The following is a 17,080-nucleotide window of genomic DNA, read 5'->3' as shown; positions in this document are numbered from 1 at the left end:
AGCACTGGCTGTTCATTTTAGTACATCTAATTTACTAGTTATAAAATGGTATTCACTTGCTATTTTAATTATCATTTTATAAGTAAATTGTGGGATTGAATATTTTGCCATATGTACTACTTTTCTTTCCTCTGCTAACAAATTTTCTATTTGTTTGCTTTCCTAATTTTTGTCTATGTGTAATCTTGCTTTGTGATGGAAATCTTCAAACGTTAAATTTTTGTGAGTAAAAGAAAAAAATCCCGGGTCTTCCAATCCATGAACATGATACATTTCTCCATTAATATAGGTTTTAAGTTCTCTTGTTAATAGGTTTTAGTTTTCACTGTAAATGTTTTGCACGTGTTTTATTAAATGCATCACTAAGTATTTCATGTTTTAGGATACTATTATAAATTATAGTGACTTTTAAATTTCACGTTTCTTTCTTTGTAGATTGCTTAGGATTTTCTACAGACACAAACATGTCATCTCTGAATAAAGATAATTCTATTTTTTCCAATCTGTATAACTTTTATTTTTCTTTCTTGTCTAGTGCACTGCCTAGGATTTCCAGGACAATACTTAAAAGTGGTGAACATCCATGCCTTACTCTCGAGTTCAGGGGTGGGGAAGTATATTTTCCTCCATCATCATTTTAGCTGTAGGATTTTTGTAGATTGCCTTTATCAGATTAAGAAAGTTTCTTTCTAGTCCTAGTTTTCTGAGAGTTTTTATCATAGTGGTTGTTGAATGTTGTCAAATGCTTTTTCTGCATCTATTGAAATGATCACATGGTTTTTCTCCTTTATTTTGTTAATATGATGAATAACTCTTGATTGATTTTTCAATGCAAAACCAGTCTTTCATTCTTTGGATAAATCTCACTTGGTCGTAATGTATCGTCCTCTTTATATATTGCTGGATTAAACTTGCTCATATTTAACTAAGTTTTTTGTGTGTAAGTTACTGAAGGATATTGGTCTATGGTTTTCTTTTCGTGCAATGTCTTCATCTGGTTTGGGTATTTTGTAATGCTGGCCTCATAAAATGATTTGAGAAGTGTTTCCCCTCCTCTACTTTCTGAAAGAGTTTGTATAGGATTGGTAATATTTCTTCTCTAAGTATTTCATAGTATTCACTAGTAAAGTCATATGGGCCTGGAGTTTTCTGTTCCATTTCTTTCATAGATTTAGGGATATTCAGGTTTTCCACTTCTTCTTGAGTTAGTTTTGGTGATTTGTGTCATTCAAGGAATTTGTCCATCTCATCTAAATTGGCAAATTTATTCACAAACATTTTCCCTAACATTCCCTGGTTACAGTTTTTTATCAGTTTTATTGGTATTTTCAAAAGCTTTCTGTCTCATGGATTTTTCTCTATCATTTATTTGCTCATTTTACATTTTATTCATATCTGCTCTTATCTTCATTATTTCTTTCCTACTGCTTATTTAGGTGAAATTAATCAAAATTTGCTCTTCTATGTCTGATTTTCTGCAATATCGTTCTGTTACTTAAGATAAGTTTCCTCTTGATTGCTACTTTACTTCTTTCTTTTCTGTGAGTTTTGTTTCATACATTTTGAAGCTTTGTTATTATGACTTCTTCATGAAATAACCCCTTTATCATTAGCAAATGTCCTCCATCCCATCATATTCCTTATCGTAAGGTCTACTCTGCCTGCTATTAATAGAGCTACTCAAACTCTCTTATTATTCGAGTTTGCACGGTATGTCTTCATCCATCTTTTTACTGTTACCAGACCTATATCTTTATGTTTAAAGTGGGTTTCTTATGCTTAGCATATGTTTTGTTTTGCCTTTTTATCCACTTTGACACCCTCTGCTTTTTAACTGAAGCATTTTCTTAACTGAAGACCATTTACCATTAATGTAATTAGTGATATGGCTCAGTTTAAATGTACCATCCTGTACTTTATTTTCTGTTTGTCCCATGTGTTCTATGTTCCTCGTTCTATCTTTTCATGACTTCTTTTAGGTTGAATAATTTTTAGAATTCCATTTTATCCTCACTATACCTTCTTTTAGAGCTAGGGTTTCTGATACGCATTTTACCTTATTATTGACTACCTTCAACTGGTTTAAAATCATTCCACGTATCATGTAAGAACATTACAACAATATACTTCCAATTACCCACTCATGTCCTTTGTACTATTGTTGTCATACATTTCATGTCTACATTGGTTATAAACCGCACACTATGCTGTTAATATTTTTGCTTAAACAGTTTACTATGATTGAAAGAGATATTAAAATGAGAAAAATTTATATTTACCTACATATTTTCCATTTCTGGAACTCGTCATTCATTCACGTAGATCCAAATTCCCATCTGGTGTCATCCTTCCTTGAGGAGAACTCTCTTTAACATTTCTTGTAGTGCAGGTTTTCTGCTGACAATAATTCAGCTTTTATATGTCTGAAAGAAGTCTTTAATTTGCTTTCTTCTCTATTGTGGCAAAATTGACACACCATAAAATAAACCATTTTAAAGTAAACAATTTAGTGGCATTTAGTACATTCACATGTAAAAGGATTGCCAAGTACTGAGAAGAAGAGCAGCTGGAGAAGTTAGCCTTGGATAGAAGGGCAGAGCCCTCTTCCGCCAAGGCAGGAAATAGGCAAGGATGTTTGCTGCTGTAGGTAGGTCTGAAGATGTGACATGGGACAAGATGCTGACGAACGAAACTCTTGTCTGATGATCAGAGAGGAAAGGAGAGGGCATATCACAGAGGGTCTGCTAGCCCATGAGGAGGACTTTGGCTTTGACTCTGAGTGAGATGGGAGGCACTGAAAGGTTCAGCGCAAGAGAAGGAGAGACCTGATCTTGATCTCATCACTGGTCCTGAGTAGGGGTTCTGTTGGGTTGGTGATGGGACAATTTCAGGTAATTACAAGGCGCAGGGCCACTTACTCAGGTAGAAGTTTCTGAGGGACTGACTTTGATATTCTCATAGGATGTGCGTGCACTCTGACTTCAAGGTCTGTGCACCTCCTCTTGGTGTGAGGGCTGGTGGGGTTTCCATTCTCCTGGCCTCTACTTTACCGCTGGTCTCCTGAGCCTAATTTCATTCTTCCAATTCTGAGTTTTATTCCCTTAAGCCTGAAACCTGCCTTCTTTGTCTCTGTCCCTCACCACCACTCCCTTTTGTAAATTGAAACTCCAAACTTAAAACCCTCATCTGACTCTGAGCTGGACTCTACAGACTCTGCAAGTTTCTGGGCGTGGTTTCATGCAGCTGGGGAATGGGACACAGGAGTTGAGGCATTTGCCCTTCACCGTCTTTCTGCTGGTCTACACAGTGGCCGTGGCTGGGAACTTCTGACTCCACACTCCCATGTATTTCTTCCTGGCCAACCTCTCGCTGCTGGATACTGCCTATATCTCCAATATCTCCACAGTGCCTCAGGTTCTAGTTCATCTGCTGGCACCAGTGCGGGTCATGCCTTGTCATGCTTGTCTTACCCAGATATTCTTTCTCTACTTCCTGGCTCCCTGGGAGTGCTTCCTGCTCACAGCCATGGCCTATGACCACTACACAGCCATCTGCCAGCCACTGCACTACCTAGTCCTCATGGGCCAAAGGACTCGGACAGGACTGGCTTCAATCTCCTGCCTGCTTGCTTTGGCCAATGCACTCACCCACACCATTCTTGCAGCTCTACTCAAGCGCTGTGGACCCCGCCTTATCACCCACTTCTTTTGTGACCTCCCTCCACTGCTCAGACTCTCTTGCTCCACCACGTGGGCCAATGAACTTGCCCTGTTCTTCAGTTTTCTGGTGGCTCTCGCACCTTGTGCCCTGGTTGTGATCTCCTATATACATGTTGTCGCTGCGGTTTTCAGGATTCACTCTGCCGAGGGCCGAAGAAAAGCCTTTTCTGCCCGTGGTGCTCACATCACCATGGTCTGCATTTTCTACATCACTCCAGTCCTCTGCTGCATCCTTCCCAGCTCTGCACACTCTGGCTTGAGAGACCGGGTTCTTTCTGTGCTGTATGTGGTCCTCGCTCCTATGCTCAACCCCATCGTCTATGGCATATGCGAAACAAGGCCACACTCCTCCACAGTGTGGCTGGCACATACCTGATGCTTTGGGAGTGAATCCAACTACATAGGATTCTGAAATTTAGTGTAGATGGTCCATTTGGTGAATCTTATTTTGTGTGCCAGGCTTTCCTCCATTCCAGCAAAGATCAAATATTTCTGTTGCATTTTTTTATTCTAAAACATTGTTTTTTTGTATTTATAGAAATAAAACATGGTCATTGGATAAGTTGTGCAGTTACAGAAGCTCATAAAATGACAAAAAAAATACCCTTCACAATCTCACCACCTACAGAGAACCACTGTGAACATTTTCATGGTTTCCTTCAGGTTTCTTTTTGAACTACCAATGTATGTGCGTGTGCATTTAAAGCAGGGAAACAAAACTGGAATCACTGTGTATTTACAGTTCTGGACGCTTAGAGATTTTTTATTTTTTTCAACTACAATATATGCTTATTATAAAATCATTTGGGTAGACATTTCTCCAAAGAAGACATGCAGATGGCCAACAGGCCCATGAAAAGATGCTCAATATCGCTAATTACTAGAGAAATGCAAATCAAAACTACAATGAGGTATCACCTCACACCAGTCAGAATGGCCATCATTAAAAAGTCTACAAATAATAGGGACTTCCCCAGTGGCGCAGTGGTTGAGAATCCACCTGCCAATGCAGGGGACACAGGTTCAATCACTGGTCTGGAAAGATCCCACATGCCACAGAGCAACCAAGCCCGTGAACCACAACTACTGAGCCCGCGTGCCACAACTACTGAAGCCTGTGCGCCTAAAGCCCGTGCTCCACAACAAGAGAAGCCACCGCAATGAGACGCCCGCGCACCGCAACGAAGAGTAGCCCCCAACAGCCGCAACTAGAGAAAGCCCACGCACAGCCATGGAGACCCAACGCAGCAAAAAATAAAAACAAAGTCTACAAATAATAAATGCTGGAGAGGGTGTGGAGAAAAAGGAACCCTCCTACACTGTTGGTGGGAATGTAAATTGGTGCAGCCACTATGGAGAACAGTATGGAGGTTCCTTAAAAAACTAAAAATCGAACTACCATATGATCCAGCAATCCCACTCCTGGGCATATATCCAGGCAAAACTATGATTCAAAAAGATACATGCACCCCTATGTTCAGAGCAGCACTGTTCACAGTAGCCAAGACATGGAAACAACCTAAATATCCATTGACAGATAAACGGATAAAGAAGATGTGGTAATATATACAATGGAATATTACTCAGCCATAAAAAATGAAATAATGTCGTTTGCAGCAACATGGATGGACCTACAGATTAGCATACTAAGTGAAGTAACACAGAGAAAGACAAATATCATATGATATCACTTATATGTGGAGTCTTTTAAAAAATGATATAAATGAACTTATTTACAAAACAGAAATGGACTCACAGCCATAAAAAACAAACTTATGGTTACCAAAGAGGATAGCAGAGGGAGAGGGGGAGAGATAAATTAGGAGTTTGGGATTAACATATACACACTACTATATATAAAATACATAAACAACAAGGACCTACTGTATAGCACAGGGAACTATATTCAATATCTTGTAATAACCTAGAGTGGAAAAGAACCTGAAAAAGAATATATATATATATATATATATGTGTGTGTGTGTGTGTGTGTGTGTGTGTGTAATGGAATCACTTTGCTATACACCTGAAACGAATACAACACTGTAAATGAACTATACTTCAATTTTTTTAATGGTTAAAAAAATCTAATGAAATAAAATCTTTTATGCTTTACATAAAGGTGCATTACTAGAAAGTTAAAATTTCTCATAGGGGGCTTCCCTGGTGGCACAGTGGTTGAGAGTCCGCCTGCCAATGCAGTGGACATGGGTATGAGCCCTGGTCTGGGAAGATCCCACATGCCATGGAGCAACTAAGCCCATGTGCCACAACTGCTGAGCCTGCGCTCTAGAGCCCACAAGCCACAAGTACTGAGCCCGCGCGCCTAGAGCCCATGCTCTGCAACAAGAGAAACCACCGCAATAAGCCCGTGCACCGCAACGAAGAGTGGCTCCTGCTTGTGCAACGCACAGCAACAAGACCAAACGCAGCCAAAATTAAATAAATTAATTAAAATTTTTTTTCTCATAATGTCTCTGTACTAACCACTATGAGCAGTTTTATGGGTATTCTTCTAGATTTTTTCCTATGATGTGCTAACCTGCATTTACAATTTTTTTTACATAAATAAGATCATATCAAGTACCAATTTGGCTGTTTATAATTCTTATTCCATGAAGGCCATGTTCTTGTCATTTGTACAATTCCCTATTGGATTGTTTGTCTTTTATGTATTGATTTCCAGGAGTTTTTTAGGGCTTTTTTTTTTTACATTTTAAAGATATCTTCTTTAGTTTACTATTTGTATCACTGATTTTTTCCTAACTTGTTTGTCTTTTCATCTTATTTATGGTGTTTTGTTCCATAACAGAGTTTAACATTTTCGTATAATTAGATATTGATTTTATTTTTTTGCCTTCTGCACTTTGTATCCTGCCCTTTTTACTATGTGATTTATAAAGAATTATCCCAATTGAGTCCCAATTTGATGCTCTCACGGTGTTTTCTTCCATAAATACGTTTCACACTTCTTTGTGTTCAGACATTGATTCATATTTATTCATGTATGGCTTCTGGGTTTTGTATCATGCATAATTGTCTTCCTCAATGTTTTCTCCTTTCATTTTTATGGTTTCATATTTTCTACTTAATTGTATGCTTTCATTTTTTCCCATTTCAAGTTTAATTCTTTTGGAAATTAATTTTTCTGTAAAAAGTAAAGTCTAGACCAGCTTTCTTCTGACTTGTGTAATCCAAGTAATTTCACCATTGTTCTTTATGTACCCTTTCAATTTCGGTTTCACTCTGACTTCTGACTCTTAATTTTACATTTTCTCTCCAGTCACATCTCTGGCTTGGTCCCTTAGACACAACTGCTGGCATCCTGGCTGATAAACCCTACCTTCCCGTGAGAATATGGAACTTGTTTTTTATTTTGGACATCAATTTTGCAGACACATATCTTGGCCTTTCTCCACATAGCCTTCACCCTACTACATGGTAGAGTAATGTTCCCTCATTCCCTAACCAGGTAATATGCTGTAATTACAGAGGCCTGGATAAATATGTCATGTGGGAATGCATAGTTCTTGCAAAGTTATGAACTCAACCTGAAAACCCTCTCATCACTAAAACTAGGACTGTGTATATTTACACATGTGTGTATGCAACCCTTTTAAACAAAATATTCACAACAATATTGTTTATAATAGTATAAAATAGAAAAACTCAAATGTTCAAGTATCCCCAACTCAACAGTCCTCTAATCCACTGATGCGTTAATCTCCTCTCTCTCATCCCCTTCTTGTCCTCACGTTTCTCCCTGCATTCTTGGGAAGGCAACTTAAGCTGAACCAATCAAATGTCTGTCTGTCTTCCTCTGTCTCTTTCTTCTCCCTCCCCAAGCCCAACTTTCTGTACTGAATCCTTCAGGTCACTTCTTCAGAGAGGCCATCCCAGATCACTCAACCCAAATTAGCTAGAAGAACAAATTGCAAGAATAAACAAAGATGGGGGTTAAAATTTGGTGACGATGACATTTCAACTCAGTGGAGAAATACGGATTATTCAATAAATAGCGTTCCAACACCTGACTAACCTTTGGGGGCAAAACAAAATTAGATCAATGTCATTTTTTGCACCCAAATAAATTCCTAGTGGATTAAAATTTTAAAGTACTACAAGACGTCATGAGTGACAAACTTTACACTTTTACAGTGGGTAAGGTTTCTATTGGACATAAACTACAGAAATCATAATGAAAAGATCGATCACTTAAATACATTTTAGAAGTTTTTTAAAACCTTCTATATAGAAAAGAACTATGACCAAAGTTAGATTGAAAATGTCCTGCTTGGTGTGCATTATGGGCAGAATTGTATCCCCCTTAATTCGTATGTTGAAATCCTATTCTCTAATGTGACAGTATTTGGCGATAGGGACTTTAAAGAGGTAATTAAGGTTATATTTATCAGGTCATAAGTGTGGGTACCTAATCCAATAGGTCTGGTGTCCTTATAAGAAGAGAAACAAGACACCAAAGACCTCTCTCTCTCTCTCACTACACACACACACACACACACACACACAAAGGACACGTGAGGACACAGCGAGAAGGTGTCTGTCTATAAATCAAGGAGGAAGCCTCATCAGAAACCAACCTGCTGGCACCTTGATCTTGGACTTCAAGTCTCCAGAACTATGAGAAAACAAATTTCTGCTTTTTAAGCCACCTAGTCTGTGGTATTTTATTATGGCAGGCGAAGCTGACAAATAGAGGGTGGGACGTAAGAAAATGGACACTTTCATACACAATTCGTTGGAGTTAAATTGATGCAAACTTTTTGGAGGGCAACTTGGTAATACATATTAAACACTTTAAAAAGAGATTACTCTTTGACCCAACAACCCTCCTTCTAAAATCCTATTGTACATAATGTGTTACACAAAAACAAATGTACCAGGGTATTAATTTCGGCATGGTTCATAATACTGAAAAATTGTAAATAGCCTAAAGGCCTATGTACAAGAGATTGGTTAAAATAACTATGGTATACACATTCTGTGGAACATTATACAGCTATTAAAAATAATGTGGAAGGCACAGGCTTCTCCATATCCACTATATGGCCCACTTCTGGGCCAATTTTGGGTGCCCTGTCTGGAAAGGGATGGTCCTTCTCCTTGTCCCTTTCCTCCAGCTGCCCCTTGCAGTCCCTCCCCTCCTTTGACTCATTTGTCTCCTTTTCTACCACAATATGAGTTGATCAGCCAGGAGCTAATCCCTTAACAAGAAAAGAGGTCAATTTCTCCCTTGAAGTAATAAAGGAGGGCCAAGTCCTCAGACCACAGTAGTTAAATAAATAAAAGTATGATTCCCCCAATTCATTAATACTCAAGACTTTGCTATTGCAAGTGAAAAAAAGTAGAACAGAAACAATCAAAAATATCCACATTGGCTTAAGCCAAAGGGAGAATTTCTGGGTCTGTGTAACTGAAAGGTACACAGGTAGTTCCTGTCTTCAGGCATGGCTGGATCCAGGACTCGGTCCTCTGAGATCTGTCTTCTTGCTCTAGCTTCCCCTCTGTCCATTGCCAGCCTGCCTCCCCTGCAGCCCCAAAAGTGTCACTGGTTGGATGGGATCACCACGGCCGCAGGAAAGCAGTGCTCCGATTGGCCAGGCCTGAGCCACATGCCCACCCCCGGAATCAGAGGTGACGTCAACTCGATCAGAACCATAATGGCCGAGAGAAAAGGAAAGGGGAGATTTTCTAGGGTGACGTGACGATACCAGTACCAAGAGAAGGGAAACGGATGCTGGGTGACAAAACCCATAGATGTCCTCTACAGTGGTGCAGACTTTTCATCAAATTCATAATCCATTTCCAATGTTTTAAAGGAAGCAGACTAGGAAAGATTATTCCTTAATCTAATAGAACAGTATTTTTATTTTCCCAAAATAAAAATACTTATGTCAAAAGTAATACATACGTGCTGACAATGCTTAAACAATACATACGTGTGAAATTTACAAGGTGGAAGTTTCTTTCCCTAACGCTAATGTCTGGAGATGAGCATTCCTGACGGTGGAGGGGGCTCACTCTAGGTAGTTACTATGCATATCCCCGCACTTTCACATGGTGGCAGCACACTGTGAGAAGAGAACATACCATACCACGCAGAGATTCTCAACTTGTTTTCATCTTTCTTAGTACCCAGCTATCTACCTTGCTCTTTCTCTAACTGCCACACGGTTTTCCACTAGGATGGGCTTACTGTAATTCACTGAATCTTTACTCAGTTGACGTTTTTTTACTCAAGGCTAGAATTAACATTCTGGTTAACTCTGCCTTGTTGGCATATGCAAGACTTTCTCTCTGATAGATTCCCAGAGGTGGGCCAAAGGGTAAAAACAGCTTCAACTTCAATATAAAATGCCAAATAAATGTCCCGATAGATTTACTAACACTCCAACTGATGAAGTCTAAGAGTCTTTGTTTCTAACAAATATTGGAGGTTGTTAATTAGTTAAATTATTCCTACACTAAAACCTGCCCTGTTCTCACCAAAAGGAAGACTTGAAAGGATCAAATTGTTTCCAAGTAACTTAACAAGAGTCCCAGAAACAAGCTCAAGAATATGTTTGGGAACACAAATATCCAGCATCCAAGGTAAAATTGCACAGTGTCTGGCATCCAATATAAAATCACCAGGCATGAAAGCAGCAGGGAAATCCAATCCCATTAGGAGAGAAATCAATCACAAATAGGCATCCCAACTGGAAAGGAAAAGTAAGACTACCTTATCTTCAGACCACCTGATCATGTATGTAGAAAATATGATGTAATTCACAGAAGAGCTACTAAAACTATAAGCAAATTTAGCGAGGTTGCAGGAAACACTATCCGTTAGAGGGGGCTAACTCCTCCCCCAAAGACTTAATTGTCCCAAAACTTTTCTTCACTCGTCTGAAACAAGGTCAGTAGACCACAAAGGTCCAGTTCCAGTGTTTCTGGGTTGTTTGATCTTCTCCTGCAAACTAAGCTTTTTATTTTGGCAGCAATCAGACCTACTGGTACAAGGTGGTGGGCAAACTAGAATTCTGGTGGGAGGGCACACTTTCTGAGCAGCAACCATGTACCGTACACCAACGGCCTTAAAAAATCAATAGAAAAGTGAACTTTTACCTCAGTACTTCTACCCGTTGAAATCTACCTTGAGGACATAACCAGCCAGGCAAATACTTACACAGAAGAATTCCACTGACTCGTTACTTATAATAGGGATAAACAGAAACGTATTAAATGTTTAACACTTATAGTACTTCTTTTATGCAGCGAACTACATGGTTTTTGAAGAAATTTTAGGGGAAAAAAAGCTCATATGTTAAGTGAAAATAATTCAGGAAAAAAATTAACCACGAACTTGCAAAAATTACATTATATTATTGTTATATGTAAATGAAAGTATACAACTTAAGAAAATATTCCAAAATACCGGTAGTAGTTAACGCTGAATGACAGGACATAGTGCATTTTAATGTGCTTCCACTTCCTAAACTGTCTTCAGTTACCTTGTACTACTAGAATATCTGAAGCCCAGAACCTTCCCTTGGAACCAAGGACAAAGCAAGAAACCGTGGAGGCGCAGTACCTGAAAGTATACTCAGACACGGAATAGTAGTTCAGTTTTATTTTCTGCCGTAACAAACATTTCAGCACCCTCCTCCTCCAGCAACAGGGAAGCAACAGGGAAACAACAGGGCCAAGATCTTGTGCCCAAGACCAATGCAAGCAAACAATTAGGGCCCCATAATGAAGTGGCAACTAGTATAGGAATCAACGCCCTGGGGAGGGACGCCCTGCCTAGGAAGAGACGCTAGGTGAGTCCTACGCCCCCTCTCCTGGCCCGGGCTTAGTGGAAACACGGGACACAAAGTGCTGCATGGTCCGAACCAACGGGGAAGGCTGGGTGAGACCGGAGGTGATGGAAATCTGGAGTCGGCCAGGGTCCTCAGCACTCATTGGGCTAAAAGGGAGAGAGCAAAAGAAAACCAAGGTAAACATGGTAACTGTGAGCGGAACGCTCTGCCCCTCAGCGGGGGGCAGGCTCGGCGCGCAAGTCCACGTCCTCAGACCTCGCCTCGGGGGTCTCCAACTCACTCTTTTTTTTTTTTTTTTTTTTTTTTTTTTTTTTTTTTTTTCTCGTACGCGGGCCTCTCACTGTTGTGGCCTCTCCCGTTGCGGAGCACAGGCTCCGGATGCGCAGGCTCAGCGGCCATGGCTCACGGGCCCAGCCGCTCCGCGGCATATGGGATCCTCCCAGACCGGGGCACGAACCCGTATCCCCTGCATCGGCAGGCGGACTCTCAACCACTGCGCCACCAGGGAGGCCCTCCAACTCACTCTTAGAACGAGCCCGGCCACCGGCCACCGGCCACCGGCCACCGCCCCCCACCGGGGCCCCTCGGAGAACACACACGGCGACGGTGCTGCCGCTCACCGCGAGCTCCTTCCACACCGCCCCTCGGTGGGGCTGCGCATGCGGCGCCGGGGGCTGGCAGGCCCTCTCTGCCTCCACGGGCCACCGGAGGGGCACCGGGAAGGAGCCGGTGGCGGCACAGTCAAGGAACCGTCCGTCGACCTGGCCTGGGCCGCAGGCCTGCGTCCCCTCAGGCCGTTCTCACTTGTCTCGGGCCCCTCCAGGTCTGCTCCCCTCCCTTCTGGTCCCTCAGGCCGTCTCCCCCCACCACCTCTCCCAGCCCCCGCTGACCCCCGGCCCCCCACCAGGCCAGCGCCTCCAACGGTCTTGGTACCCCTTCCCCCACCCCTTCACATCCCCCGACTGACCCCCTTCTCCCCCCCCTTCCACTGCCTCCCGAAGGCGCATCCCCCGGCCTCTCCTCAAACAGAATACAACTGGAGCAATTGGCCTCCGGATCCGCTGCCCACGGGCCCGACAAACACCCAGCCCTGAGGCGGCGTTTGCACCTGGTCCCCGCGCAGGGTCTCCACCTGGTCCCCGCGCAGGGTCTCCACCTGGTCCCCGCGCAGGGTCTCCACCTGGTCCCCGTGCAGGGTCTCCACCTGGTCCCCGCGCAGGGTCTCCACCTGGTCCCCGCGCAGGGTCTCCACCTGGTCCCCGTGCTGGGTCTCCACCTGGTCCCCGTGCTGGGTCTCCACCTGGTCCCCGTGCTGGGTCTCCACCTGGTCCCCGCGCAGGGTCTCCACCTGGTCCCCGTGCTGGGTCTCCACCTGGTCCCCGCGCAGGGTCTCCACCAGGTCCCCCCGCAGCGTCTCTACCAGGTCCCCCCGCAGCGTCTCCACCCTGTCTCATTGCGGCGCATCCACCTCGGTTTCCCGGGAGATGGCGACCGGGCCCTGCGACGACGCGTATGCCCGCCCGGCGCAAAGCATGTCCGTTCGGCCCACGAGCAGGCGGCAGCTGTGCGGCCGGTGGACCTCCACCCTCTTCTGGGACACCTCTGGGGCCTTCTCCGCCGCCCTGGACTACACCACCTCGCGCCACGCCGCGGCCAGCGCCTGGGGCTGCCTCCTCCATGCTGCCTCAGGCTTCGCTTCTGTCCTCCACGCCCAGCACGAGCTTCTGAGGAAACGGAGGCCGCCACAGGAAGCTCCGCCCCTAGGCGGTGACGTCACTGGGGCTACCAGAGGAGCGCCTGCGCAAGCAGGCCCCGCCGCCATTCCCCGGATGTCACGTTTGCGAGGCCTCTGGGCACGTGACTGCTTCCCAGCAAACCGGCAAACCCCAGGCGAGCCCGATGCACCTCCAAGTCTGTGCTGGTGCCAGGCGGGCCACCCTCACGTGTGACCAGCTTGCTGAGTGCAGGTCCCTGTCATCAACTTCTGCAGGGAGTCGGGTGCCTCTGGGACAGGCCCGGCCAGCCCTCTCATCTCCCACACGTAGCTCAAGTCTGCATGTGTGTGTGCATGCACACGCATGCATGTGTGTGCACGTGCACGTGTGTTGGGGCCCGGCCCTGGGGGGCTGAGGCCAGGGATGCAGAGCGGGCGGTGCCTGCCCGCCTGGGGAAGGAAGTGGGGGACTGCTTCTGGGCCTGTTGTGGACGGCGTGGGGCCAGGCCACCAGCGGCTCCAAGGCTCCAGGGACACAGACTGCGGCGACTCCAGGCTGCAGGCTTGGCCCGGGCCGGCCAGGTGCGTGGGGAAAACCGGCTGGACGCAAGGGCTGCGGCGGGGGGGCGCGGGGGGGGCGGGGGGCACCACCCCAGGGCCACCCCGAGTCTCCTGGCCCTTTGCTGGCACAGCCCTCATGGCCTTTCCCTCCCACAGGAACAAAGTCTTGCAGCTCTCCGGAGGGCTGGAGGTTCCGGGGGCCCTCAACTGGGAGGTGACCCTGTGTCTCCTGGCCCGCTGGGTGCTGGTCTACTTCTGTGTCTGGAAGGGGGTCAAGTCAACAGGAAAGGTCCAGCCGGGGTGACGGCAGGCCTGGGGGCAGCACTGCGTGGGGGGGTGTGGGTGTCTGCCAGCGACCACTGCTGCCACGGGAGGAGACTGCACCAGGGCCAGAGCCCGAGGAGGGGCAGGGACTTCAGTCCGGGCCACTTGATCCCCACCCCCTGGCTGGAGAGTCCTCCCCACCCTGCGCCTCCAGGCCCGGCAGCCTTCCCTCCCTTCCAGTTTCTCTGGGTTCTGGCTCTGAGTCAGTTTTTTGACCTTCTCGGTCTGTCTTCCTCACCTGCCTGTCTGCCCTGGGGCACCCAGCAGGGAGCCTGCACACATCCCTCCCTCAGGGGCTCCCTGTCAGGTTGCGGGGACAACTGTGTGAACAGACACAATAAGACAGCGTGCCGACGGTTGCGGGACACGCGGGACACAGCCAGGTCTCTGGAGGGCGGGAGCATTCCAGCAGGGTCCGCAGAGCAGCCGCTTGGCGCTGCTTGGGTGGGAGGCAGAGGCCTTTGCTGTGGTCTTGATCTTGCCTCTGTCTCTGGCTAGCTGAGTTCTAATCCCTGGCACCGAGGACCCCCGCCTCTCTGCAGACGAGGACCTGGAGTCGGCACGGGAGGCGTGGGACCTGCCTGCGGGCTGCGGCCTCGCTCCCTGCCTCTCCCTCCCTCTGCAGCTGACCTGTACTTCTTGCCGTGGGGCTGCTGGTGCCCCAGCCAAACACCCAGCTTCCTTTGGGAGGAGCCGTGGCTCTGATGAGTAGAAGGGGGTGCCGCTGGGTGGCCTCCCTCCTCAGCACTGAGCACACCGGCCAGCTGTGGGGGGGGGGTGCGGACGGGGACCGTGGCCTTCCTGGCAGCCCTGCGCAGGCTGAGGGCGCCTAAGGGGGAGGTGGGTGCCGCAGGACCCCTCTGAGGGGCCCCGCCCCCCAGGTCGTGTATTTCACCGCTACATTCCCCTACGTGGTCCTGGTTGTGCTGCTCGTGCGGGGAGTGCTGCTGCCTGGAGCCCTGGACGGCATCGTCTACTATCTCAAGCCCGACTGGTCGAAGCTGGCGTCCCCTCAGGTGAGGTAGAGGTCGGGTGGGGGGACACGGTGCGGGAGCAGGCCGGCCTAGCAGGGCTCCTCACACCTGCTCTCCCCTCGCTCACCTCCAGGTATGGATAGATGCCGGGACCCAGATTTTCTTTCCTTACGCCATTGGCCTGGGGGCCCTCACGGCCCTGGGCAGCTACAATCGCTTCAACAGCAACTGCTACAAGTAGGCACTATGGCCCTGCCACCCCTGCCCTGCCTGCCCATGGGCAGCAGGCAGTCTCACCAGCCCACATGGTCCCCTCTGCCCCCAGGGATGCCATCATCCTCGCACTTATCAACAGCGGGACCAGCTTCTTTGCTGGCTTCGTGGTCTTCTCCATCCTGGGCTTCATGGCCAACGTGCGGGCTTTCTCTAGTTGTGGCAAGTGGGGGCTACTTTTCGTTGTGGTGTGCAGTCTTCTCATTTCTGTGGCTTCTCTTGTTGCAGAGCGTGGGCTCTAGGCGCGAGAGCTGCAGTAGTTATGGCACGTGGGCTCAGTAGATGGGGCTCGTGGTCTCCAGAGCTCAGACTCAGTAGTTGTGGCGCACGGGCTTAGCTGCTCCGCGGCATGTGGAATCTTCCCGGACCAGGGATCGAACCCGTGTCCCCTGCCTTTGCAGGCGGATCCTTAACCACGGCGCCACCAGGGAAGTCCCTTGCCTTCTACCTTTGGTTGGGCACTACTCTAGGTGTGTTGGCTGCCTCATCTCATTAGCAACTCTGAAGTAACCAGATGGCATTCTGCCCTTTTTACAAATGGGAAAACTACAGCTCAGAGAGATTAAATAAGCGGCAGAGCTGTGAGTTGTCCATGTGACCCCAGGGTCTGTGTTCCTGCCTGTACATGGCCAACATGATCTACCCATTCGTGTTCCAGAGAAATATCGATAAAAAATACAGATGCTTATAAGAGGCCCTCCCCAAGTTAAGTCACATGCTCCCTAAAAGAGGTTTTCTGTGTGATCATCTCTAGCACATTAATACCCATTTCTGTCAAGTACCATTTATCGGGATGGGGTGATGTCTGCAAAAATATGGACAGAGGGATCCTGATGGGGCTTCAAGGCAAGCTCACGCCTTTTATAAGTAATGCACTTGAGGAGAAAGTGGGATGCAATTTCAAATAGGGTGGCCAGCAAAGCCTGGCTGAGCGGGTGACATTTCAGTAACCCCGGTGAACTCTGGATGAAGAGTTCTAGACAAGAAAAGGCCAGTGCAAAGGCCCTGAGGCAGGAATGAATGGGCCTCGTTTTTCCTAAAGGGCAAAGAGCCCTGTGGGGCTGGATTCAAATAGGCAAGGGGAAAGGGGAAGGGGAAGGGGAAGGGGAAGGGATGAAGCCAGAGAGGTTACAGGCTGGATCACGTAGGACTTTTCAGGCCACTGTAAGGCTTTGTTTTCAACTCTGACAGGGAGCCCCTTGGAGGGTTTGGAACTGAGTAGAACAAAAACAATCAAAAATATCCACATTGGCTTTAGCCAAAGGGAGAATTTCTGGGTCTGTGTAACTGAAGTGTACAGAGGTAGTTCCTGTCTTCAGGCTTGGCTGGATCCAGGACTCGGTCCTCTGAGATCTGTCTTCTTGCTCTAGCTTCCCCTCTGTCCATTGCCAGCCTGCCTCCCCTGCAGCCCCAAAAGTGTCACTGGTTGGATGGGATCACCACGGCCGCAGGAAAGCAGTGCTCCGATTGGCCAGGCCTGAGCCACATGCCCACCCCCGGAATCAGAGGTGACGTCAACTCGATCAGAACCATAATGGCCGAGAGAAAAGGAAAGGGGAGATTTTCTAGGGTGACGTGACGATACCAGTACCAAGAGAAGGGAAACGGATGCTGGGTGACAAAACCCATAGATGTCCTCTACATTGGTGCAGACTTTTCATCAAATTCAAAATCCATTTCTAATGGTTTTTT

At 46.7% G+C, this 17,080-nt stretch overlaps 2 protein-coding genes across 2 annotated transcripts; both read left to right on the top strand.

Annotated features, from left to right (window-relative positions):
• Positions 1-3,336: 3,336 nt before the first annotated feature.
• Positions 3,337-12,508, top strand: LOC309796998 (olfactory receptor 3A1-like; the record flags this gene model as incomplete). The annotated part of the gene is made up of 4 exons (XM_082610372.1): positions 3,337-4,042; positions 9,237-9,374; positions 12,072-12,271; positions 12,395-12,508. Coding segments are annotated over 4 exons (1,158 nt in total), but the record flags the coding sequence as incomplete, so codon positions are not given.
• Positions 12,509-13,924: 1,416 nt separating this feature from the next.
• On the top strand, positions 13,925-15,669 carry LOC309796867 (sodium- and chloride-dependent creatine transporter 1-like). The gene is made up of 3 exons (XM_082610276.1): positions 13,925-14,106; positions 15,023-15,157; positions 15,249-15,669. The coding sequence occupies exons 1-3, from the start codon at positions 13,954-13,956 to the stop codon at positions 15,354-15,356; spliced, it is 396 nt and encodes a 131-aa protein (XP_082466402.1). The 5' UTR covers positions 13,925-13,953; the 3' UTR covers positions 15,357-15,669.
• The last annotated feature ends 1,411 nt before the right edge of the window (positions 15,670-17,080 follow it).

Source organism: Mesoplodon mirus (assembly GCF_964341445.2).
Source record: "Mesoplodon mirus genome assembly, chromosome: X".
NCBI lineage: Eukaryota > Metazoa > Chordata > Mammalia > Artiodactyla > Ziphiidae > Mesoplodon > Mesoplodon mirus.
The sequence above is the reverse complement of the archived record's forward strand: the minus strand, read 5'-3'. Positions and strand labels throughout refer to the sequence as shown.